The sequence below is a fragment of the Onychostoma macrolepis genome, chromosome 01 (assembly GCF_012432095.1).
Source record: "Onychostoma macrolepis isolate SWU-2019 chromosome 01, ASM1243209v1, whole genome shotgun sequence".
Classification (NCBI taxonomy): Eukaryota; Metazoa; Chordata; class Actinopteri; order Cypriniformes; family Cyprinidae; genus Onychostoma; species Onychostoma macrolepis.
This window is the reverse complement of record NC_081155.1, coordinates 27,013,583-27,024,202: the sequence shown is the minus strand read 5'-3', so window position 1 is coordinate 27,024,202 and position 10,620 is coordinate 27,013,583. Positions and strand designations below refer to the sequence as shown.

At 37.6% G+C, this 10,620-nt stretch overlaps 1 protein-coding gene across 2 annotated transcripts in view; it reads right to left on the bottom strand.

Annotated features, from left to right (window-relative positions):
* Positions 1-34: 34 nt before the first annotated feature.
* LOC131539333 (radixin) overlaps positions 35-10,620 on the bottom strand; it is a 58,098-nt gene continuing 47,512 nt past the window's right edge. For both annotated transcript variants that reach the window (XM_058773866.1, XM_058773858.1), the window contains 4 exons: positions 9,664-9,824; positions 7,540-7,632; positions 5,242-5,463; positions 35-2,663 (listed from right to left, as the gene is read on the bottom strand). In XM_058773866.1, the coding sequence (XP_058629849.1) occupies positions 2,499-2,663; positions 5,242-5,463; positions 7,540-7,632; positions 9,664-9,824 (641 nt within the window). In that variant the 3' untranslated portion in view covers positions 35-2,498. The remainder of the gene's footprint in view (positions 2,664-5,241; positions 5,464-7,539; positions 7,633-9,663; positions 9,825-10,620) is intronic.

Genomic DNA, 10,620 nt, shown 5'->3' with positions numbered 1-10,620 from the left:
AGCAGAAAATAAATATTCAATCTTTATTTTCAACCAAATATTTGTCACAGGCAACATGTTATTCCTATGTAACAGAAAGCTATATGAACAAAAAGAGAGAGGGGAAAAAAATAAACTGTAACCCACCTCCCCCCCAAAAAACAACATAAAACAAAAACATTCAAATGAAAAAGCAAACAAATACACATCGTGACCTTTAGTGTTTTTCTCTCCCTTTTAGTAGATGCAAATGCTGGTGGTTTTGTTTCAGAAATCTTTAGAAGAAAAAAAAAAAAAAAAAAAAAAATGGAAGCACAACATTTATCTTGCTATGGCAAATACATCCGCTCATGGACACCTGCCTCGGAAAAAAAGAAGCAGCAGGACGAAACAAGTGCTTTTGAACTTTCCTGAACATTCTGGTATGAAGGTAAGGTTCAAACATTTCCCCAGCTGTCTTCGTTAGCATAAAAACACTAAATGAACAGTGACATCTTTGCACATTAGTGCAAAATAAAAGTCCAGTTATTAATCAAAAATAAAAAGGAAACTATTTTATTGGCCTACATATCTGTATATGCTAAAGATATTTTACCATGCAAAAAAAAAAAAAAAAAGACATACAGGCCATGAATACTGAGGATTACTGGGTTTCTACTGCAATACAGCACACATACCAGCTGAGCAGAGAAAATATTGCATGGTGAAAAAAGCCTGGAGGAGTCCATAGGTCCAAGACCTGTTAACAATTTTGAAAAGGTTCGGGGTGGGTAAAATCTTGAGAGAAGGCTCATCAAGAATGGGGAAAAACGCAGAACATTCTTAAAAGACTTCATTATGGAACAGTCAACACACTGCAGTAGGACCAGATACCACTGTTATAACTGTTGTTATGACTCCACATGCTGAATAAGAATAAAATACTGACAAGATAGCTTTGGTATTAAATTGCAGTTTTTCTTGAGGATAAATTATCAGCCACTTATCTATCTTAGTGCTGCTAAATAAAACAATTTCATATGACCCTAACCAGCCAGAGCATCATTGTGAGAGTACATCTACCTACGGTAAACTTCTCAAGAGATACTCAAAAACAACAAGCACAAACGGCAATATTATGATCTGGGTGACACAAACTTAAAAAGAAGAAAATGACAACATTTGCCTCTCTGCCGTACACCAAGTGTTTGACTAACCAGTCACCATGTTTGACAGTAATGAGGTAGCGATTCGTCCTGAGAACAGGACTGATGTTTTCATATGCTCCCCAGCCAGAAAGGCCACAGGTATTGCAAAACAACCACATGTGCATGCAGGTGTACTAATACATTCACACCAAAATGAAGGGGAAAAAAACAGAGATGAACAGAGAGACAAAGTGTGCACAACTTTCCATCGATTCCGCAAATGCATTTCTTCAAGCAGTTTTCCCATAATATTGCAATTAAATCAAAACAAAACAAAAAACAAGCAGTTTGTCTGTCTGTCCATCTGTTAGCCCTGGCCTTTGTGAGCCGGCAGGCAGGGAAAACCATCGGTATGGAGACTGGACAAGAAACACTGGGTGTTTGGGAGAATTCTACTGTCAAGATCAACGGACCCAACACAAGCGCTCCGTCACAGGGCCTCCATCACATTCTGTCGGCTCAGAGCTACATCTTTTGAACCTTAAATCAAACAACATCTTGCACTGAAGAAATAAAACTACTGTGGATTTAGACTGGACAAGACCTTCGTTACTAATTACAGATGTATGCACGGTTTGCACGTGGCTAGCAAGAGTGATAGCCTCCCTTTGGTTATCCATAGTTTTGGTTATGGTTCACATTCATTCAAACGATAGGTGCCTCTGTTTCTACATTCTTCACTTGACTTCGGTGGCTCTGAATTTGATTTGATGTCAGGGTTTTGGTGTGGAGGTGCGCTATTTGTGCTCTTCAGGGTATGTAGATGTGGCACTGCGATTCTTAAGTTGCACACAACTTTCACATGACCTTGAAAAATACTTTTCTTCCAAACCTTGACTTGCTAACCCAATTAACTACAACAGAGTAAAACAAAATGGATGAAAGAAGAAAAATGCTGTTTTCCACATTGTGAGCATATAGCTGTAGCCAAAAAAACAAACAAACAAAAAAATCAAATGGCCGTTTCATAAAAACTAATTCTGCTTAAACTCATCTCAGGCTCTTCTAAAATACATATTTCCAAGCATTTAGTAAATCAAAATCATCATTCAAGAGTTCAGTTGCTCCTAACTGGACGATTCTGGAGTAGGGCTATGAGGAGCTCAATACGTGGAAACAGCCTGATGGGCTGTTCACAGGCAGAGAGAGCTTTGGCAAAGCTTGAGGGAGGGGCAGCCATGTCCCTCAAGCCTCTCTGAAGGGGGTCAAAGGTCAAGGATCATTGGTCTATAGGAGAAGTATGGGCAGGTAAAAGCTGTGCTTGTAAGCCAGCCATGAAGGCATTAGGGCTACAGGGTGGAAAGTGGGGCGATCAAAGAGGATGTACAACCATCACATGGACTCAAATTCATCAATACGCTGCTTGGTGTTGCCCTGGCGGATCTGGCGTAGGGTCTTGTATTTATCCCGGCCGGCCTTCACATTCTCTGCATGCAAAACATCATTTTGGGTCTTCTTGGAATCATCACGGGCCTGGGCCAGTTCTGAGCTCAAGGCCTGCAATGAAGACAATATGTAAGCCATGCAGGCATATAATGTTTTTATTGACACAATAGCATAATTCTGTTAGCACAGAGTTCTCCAACCTTTTTTTACACCATGGACCAGTTACGTTTTGAAAAAAAAATAAAACAATATTTTATATATATATATATATATATATATATATATATATATATATATATATATATATATATACACATATATACACACACACATACATACATACATACATACATATATACACACACACACACACACACAGGTGCTGGTCATATAATTAGAATATCATCAAAAAGTTGATTTATTTCACTAATTCCATTCAAAAAGTGAAACTTGTATATTATGTTCATTCATTACACACAGACTGATATATTTCAAATGTTTATTTCTTTTGATTAGAGCTTACAGCTCATGAAAGTCAAAAATCAGTATCTCAAAATATTAGAATATTTACATTTGAGTTTGAATAAATGACCATCCCTACAGTATAAATTCTGGGTATCTCTTGTTCTTTGAAACCACAATAATGGGGAAGACTGCTGACTTGGCAATGATCCAGAAGACGAACATTGACGCCCTCCACAAAGACGGTAAGTCATAGAAGGTCATTACTGAAAGGTGTGGCTGTTTACAGAGTGCTGTATCAAAGCATATTAAATGCAAAGTTGACTGGAAGGATGGAAGGAAGAATTTGGGTAGGAAAAGGTGCACAAGCAACAGGGATGACCGCAAGCTTGAGAATACAGTCAAGCAAAGCCGATTCAAACACTTGGGAGAGCTTCACAAGGAGAGAACTGAAGCTGGAGTCAGTGCATCAAGAGTCACCACACTCAGACGTCTTCAGGAAAAGGGCTACCAAGCCACTTCTGAACCAGAGACAACGTCAGAAGCATCTTACCTGGGCTGTGGAGAAAAAGAACTGGACTGTTGCTCAGTGATCCAAAGTCCTCTTTTCAGATGAAAGTAAATTTTACATTTAATTTGGAAATCAAGGTCCCAGAGTCTGGAGGAAGAGTGGAGAGACACAGAATCCATGTTGCTTGAAGTCCAGTGTGAAGTTTCCACAGTCTGTGATGATTTGGGGTGCCATGTCATCTGCTGGTGTTGGTCCACTGTGTTTTCTGAAGTCCTCAGTCAACGCAGCCATCTACCAGGACATTTTAGAGCACTTCAGGCTTCCTTCTGTTGACAAGCTTTATGGAGATGCTGATTTCATTTTCCAGCAGGACTTGGCACCTGCCCACACTGCCAAAGGTACCAAAAGCTGGTTCAATGACCATAGTGTTACTGTGCTTGATTGGCCTGCAAACTCGCCTGACCTGAATCCCATAGAGAATCTATGGGGTATTGTCAAGAGGAAGATGAGAGACACCAGACCCAGCAATGCAGATGAGCTGAAGGCCACTATCAGAGCAACCTGGGCTCTCATAACACCTGAGTGCCACAGACTGATCGAATCCATGCCACGCCGCATTGCTGCAGTAATTCAGGCAAAAGGAGCCCCAACTAAGTATTGAGTGCTGTACATGCTCATACTTTTCATTTTCATACTTTTCAGTTGGCCAAGATTTCTAAAAATCCTTTCTTTGTATTGGTCTTAAGTAATATTCTAATATTTTGAGATACTGATTTTTGACTTTCATGAGCTGTAAGCTCTAATCATCAAAATTAAAAGAAATAAACATTTGAAATATATCAGTCTGTGTGTAATGAATGAATATAATATACAAGTTCCACTTTTTGAATGGAATTAGTGAAATAAATCAACTTTTTGATGATATTCTAATTATATGACCAGCACCTGTATACACACACACACACACACACACACGCACACACATATACATATATACACACACACAATGGTTCAATGGATCATATTGTGGTTTTTGAGTCACGGATCGTATAATTTTTCAGATAAGAAAAAAAAAAAAAAAAATGACTTATGCAGATTTATATATTTATAATCTATACATTTATATATTTACAGATAAATGTATTTATAATTATATACAGAGAATGAGAATGGCGATACGTTTTTTTTATACAATTTATGCGTATGTATCAAACGCAAGGAGACGTGAAAGAGGAATCTACTACTGAAGCACGTCTCTATGCTTGTGCGCGCTTTGGGTGTGTGTGAGAACAGTGCACGAGTAACGAATTGAGTTCTCTTTCATTCTTGTGGTTTAAAATTGCTTGTGAACGTGTAAATTGTCAAATTAATCTGCAAATCACATGCGTGCCGAACGGTGGGGTTTGGTCCATATGCATCACAGATCAACTGCAATCTGTTTAACCTCTAATAAATATATGTCAGATCAGAGCACTCTTTCATTTACTAATTGAACATTTAATTGACATGAAATCGTCAAATTGCTACTCCATAGTAATCGCATACAACAAAAATACAGAATAATTAGAACAATTATTAATACGCAATAAATAACTGTGTTATATCTGTACACATTTTTCCCAGAATGTTCTTGCGACCTGATAGCAACTCTTCCTCGGCCCAGTATTGGGTCGTGACCTGGTGGTTGGAGACCTTTGTGTTAGCAGATGGTCTAACCTGTAGCTGTTTTTTGACACGTTCGTTCTTCTGGGTCTCTGTGAGCCGTTCTTCCTCACTTCGCTGGTGAGCAACTCCATCATTAGAGAGCTCAGCACTGGCTTCTGCACTGCTCTCGTCATGCTCGTCATGTTCGTTCTCTGATGCACCACCTGCTGTAGCTGACATCACAGACTTCAGCTCCTCTTTAGTCTTTTCCAGATCTTCCTGAGCGGACAATGCCTACAACAAGGATAAGTGATGAAAAATGCATCAATAAGCAAACATACAGCTTCAACTGGCCAGACATGGTGGTAAGCAAGTGCTAAACTTGACAGAGAATCAGAGAATGAGAAATGGAGGCAGCCTACGTTACAGCCTTTTGACATGTTAGGAATACTGGCTCTTTACACAACAGGCAGACAGAGCCTTAATGACAGTTTTTACCAGGCAAAATACAATGCTAAAAGAAGAGTTCACCCTCAGAGTTTTTGTTCTTCATTGGAAAAGATTTTAAGAAATTTAGCATTACATCACTTTCTAACTAATGGATCTTCTGCAGTGAATCGGTGCCGTCAGAATGCCTTGATGAATTTCTGTCTTACAAACATGCATCTTTTCACTTCACAAGACATTAACTGATGGACTGGAGTCATGTGGATTACTTGAAGATTATTGTTATGTTTTTATCAGCTGTTTGGACCCATTCACTGCAGAGGATCCATTGGTGAGTAAGTGATGTAGACAGAGGTTGCGTTAGACTTTAATATTATCCGTCATTTTGACGGACAGGGTCGTAAACAATTCTGTCATAATCTATTATTACCCGTCATTTTAATTTTCGTATTTTAATTATAATAACCCATTTAATTGCTTTTATTTTTGTTCACGTTTTCATTTTTAATAATGAACCTAAAGGACAAGCATATTGGCTTATGCATTTATTTCTTTATGAAGAGAACAGAGACTGCGTCAGTGACAGCGGAGGACACTTAAAACAACAAAATATGCTAGTGCTGGATAAAAAAATAAATAAAATAAAATAAAACCGATTTCTCTGTTTTAATAGATTCTTATTTTTATGAACCAATATCGTTTCTTAACTCCTAATCGATGCTGTTTTCATTTGATGAATGCACAGTAACGTTAGACAATCGTCTAAAACTTTGTGCGTTGTTACTTTTGAAATTAAATGCAGTCTCAGGTTTCAAATTCTGTCCATTTTATTAGGAAATTCAAGCAATAAATACCGTTTTGGCTTTAATGTGGCATGATAGATCGCTGTAGACACCTCAGATCAAGCGATTCGCTTTACTATACTCGCCTGTGAGTAATCAAAGACATAGCAAAAGACCTTTATTTTTGTTCTGGAGACGATCGCGCGCTCTGCTGCCTCACTGGAGCGCACTCGCCACCAACTGGACAGGGCTGGGAATTACAGTTATAAACTACAATAGATCACCCTCAGTGTGTGTAATCTGCCAAAGTGACGGACGGCCTTCAGATTTTTCCGTCACTGCTAAAAAATTCCGTCAATGACGGAGAATTTTCGGTTAACGCGACCTCTGGATGTAGATCAAATAATGTTATCAGGCAACAGTTACTCCTAACTGGTTGTGGGTATCACATAAACCCCGCTGACAGGTTTTTAATATTGGGCAAGTAAAATAAAAGATGAAAAGTAAAATAAAAGGTTAAAGAAAAAAGTATACATGTCTTTCTCCAGACTGAGGCAGTCATATACAGTGCAAGTATTACAAGAATTTGCTGTGTGGTGTGACTTCTATTTCTTCTGTAATGCATAAGTGGATTTTCAGCGCAAGGGCGCCCTCAGGCATCCAATATAAATGAAACAGGCATTTGTGATGTGTTTATAGCACAAAATAATGGCCAATCCATAAAAATAATACTCCTCTCAAAATAAATTTGAAGGAGACATATGATAATCCATGTTTTTCTACAGTATACAGAAGTTTTAATTAAAGTGTACTGGAGTTTTTTTTTTAATTACATTTAAATATAGCAATAAAAAGAACTATACTGAAAACTGTTGCATTCCTACTGTTTACTCTAAAATACTGTATAACAGGAATATCACAAACTGAGTGCAGAACCTGAGTACTAACCTATGAAAAATATTTAACATTCAATCTTGTGCCCCCAAGAACCAATTTAGTGGTCAGATCTGGATTGTAAATCCCCTAAATTGCTGACCTTTGCAATAGTTTTACAGCAGAACTTCATGAAAAATTATTTCACCACGTGGACAATTTGCATCATGTATATGATGTACGTATAAAAAGAGTATATGTATCTTACTTTATGCTGCCATTCTGTTGCCTCCTCTTCCTTTTTCCTCTTGGCATCCTCCAGCAGGGCGATTTTGGCAGTAAATTCTCCCAACTCAGCTGCCTGCAAAAACCAAGCAGAGCACCGTTACAGCACCCACACGCACAGTACACCCACAATTGCTTACCATTTCATTACAAGACCCATGTACCACCAATATTAACCACATGTGTCTGTCTCTATGTGTGGTAAATACAATTAATAAATAAACATTAAATACATGAAATTAATAAAACAACATCTAAATACATTGACATAAGAAATGTCATACTTTATCAATATTGATAATGTGCATTAAAGATGTCAATAATGAGATAATAATGGTTGCTGTAACAATAGTTTTTTTGTGTGATTTAATATCTATTGCAGTTGTGCAGTTTTTACTCGGTAAATTAAAATTACTCGAGTAACTTTTTTTCTTTTTTAGTTAATGTAAAGAAGATTAATCATTAGTTTCTCCAGCACATAGATTTCATAAATTAGTCCAAAACAGCTACTAATTTGTGGTGTTTCAGGCTGTACCCATTTTTTGGTGATAGTTTTTTGTTTGATTGTTTGTTTACATTCTCAGAAGAATAAACATGAAGTACGCATCAAATTTATTTTCAAATTTTATAAAAAAAAAAAAAAAAAAAAAAAGGTTAGATTTAGGTTTCTAAAAACATTATAAAGGAATTAGGGTGATGAATTCGAATGGTTTAGTCCACGTCTTGGAAAGAGATACAATCTGCTTAATATGATGATTAGATTTAATTTAAAGGGGTGGTTGACTGCTTTTAAGCCTTTTTTCTAGGCTTGATTGTGTTTATGGGATGCAGACTAACATGTGTTAATGCTTCGTTTAAAAAAAAATATATATATATTTTTCACATAATTTACCTTTGGTCTACATCGCTTTGTCCCTTCTCTTAAGAATGCACTGATGATTTCCTGGTTTTATGAAGCCCCTCCCTCACAAATACACAATGGGCTCAGATTGGTTAGCTGGCCCAGTGTGTTATGATTCGCTAAACTGCCTAGTGCACGTCCAGAAACCTCACGTCCTTCACCTGAGAATGTGCTCCGGTTATATTGTAAACAATGGCGCCGTCAATATTGCTTATCAATTTGAGTCCGATTGAGACCCAGAGAATATTAGTAAAGAGGATCGGTATGTTTTTTTGTTTGTTGTCTCACACTTTTAGGTACGCTGTTATTTGTAAATGCTACTGTTTATGTTAGCTTTTAATATATGGTTTTATCCTGATTAAAGCTTTAATACAGCAGAATACATTATTGCGTTGTAGCATTTTTGTAAAGTAATTGTACATTTTGTAACAGTAAGAAGTGTTTGCCAGCAACTATTGCTCGCTACCACGGCCATGTTTAACGCTTCTCGTAGCTTTAGAAAAATATCTGTCTGTCTATACACAGTGTATAATTGGAACACAGTTAATTGATGGAGTTGACGAGCTGATGATTGAATGAGAGAGAGAGAGAGAGAGAGAGAGAGAGAGAGCGAGCTGCAGAACGTGTGCAGAGCAGGGGGACGTGAGGAACAGGATTAAGAACCGCTGCTTTAGAACATTGATTTTGAAACTTGTGAATCCATTAGAATCATTAGAAGACAGAATCGCGATTCCTATATAAATAGATTTCTTCTAGTTTCACCCCTAGTTTTAACGGCATGGAAACAACTCTTCCTCTTTTCTAAAGCTGGCCACACACTAGATGATTTTAAAACCATGGGAGACCATAGACACGAAGACAGTTTCAACCAATATTAGCCTTATAATCCTCTGAACGTGCACACTAGACGATTAGACCAGAATGCGAGACCACACACTTGTCGATTGTAGGGACGATTTCACAGTGACACGAGATCTCACGGAGACTCGCAAGATCAAACGTGACTAGAGAAGAAAACAAATGTGACGCTTGCTCACTCTCATTGGCTATCGCGGGTATCAATCTTTACCAGGGGTATTGACAGTTTTTAATCTCTTTATTTATGCATTTATTTCCATTTAATTGTCAACTATTTTTATTAGCTATCTTACTGATTAGTTCAGTTAGTTCTTGATTGTTCATACAAAAAAGGCCAAGGAGATTTACCAATTGTTCCTGGTTCTTCATCTGGTCAGCTGCTTGTTTGGCCAGTGCTGACTTGGCCTCCTCGGCTGCCTGTTTCTCTTTCTCCAGCCTCTCTGCCTCTTCCTTTGCTCTTTTTCGTTCTTGTTCAAGCTCTAGAGCTTTGCGTGTTTGCTCCTCCAATTCTACACAAACACAGACACACATAGAGTATAACACGTATTGGTTATATTAATCGGAATGTAGCAGAAAGCAGCATTATTTAACTTCCTGATGTAGATGTTGGAGAATTAAGGGAGGTGCCATTAATTCTCTAACATCTACATCAGTACACTGATCAGGAAGGCAAATTCTATGAGGACAACTTCAACAGGCAACCACATGAGACATCATAAACACTGGCATGATACTACAAAATGCCTGTGTAGCTGGAGATTGTTTTTTAGATCCCTCAGATCTTTCCTATGCCAAACACAGACAAATGAGCAACCAACCCAAAAACCGCAACAAATCTAACTAATGGGAAACATGGGAACTCAAGAGGAGGATGTGAAAGGAAACAAATCTTTTTTTTTTTCTTTTTTTTCAAAGTGTTTTTTTCTGGTTTAAGAAAGTTACCTTCCTCAGAAGACAGCCCTACAAGAGGCGAGAGATTTAGGTTTAGTTAGTATGACACTCCACTAATGTGGAGAAAGTCATTTAGCCTCTGACATCACTTATTTTTATAGCTGCTCTCAGCTTGGAATAGAACACATTTTTACATTTCTAAGTCCTAATTTCTGAATCTCTACAAGACACAAATAATAACTAACAACACAACAAAATAATGGATAGGAAAATAAATAGGATAAAAACTTTAAAAAAAAAAAAAAAAAAAAAAAAATTGATGTTCACGTCAAGGTTGTCAAAAATTAACTATGTTGGTACAAATTCAACTTGGCAATATGGCTAGTACAATGTTTGTTCCACTTTCTAGGCTTG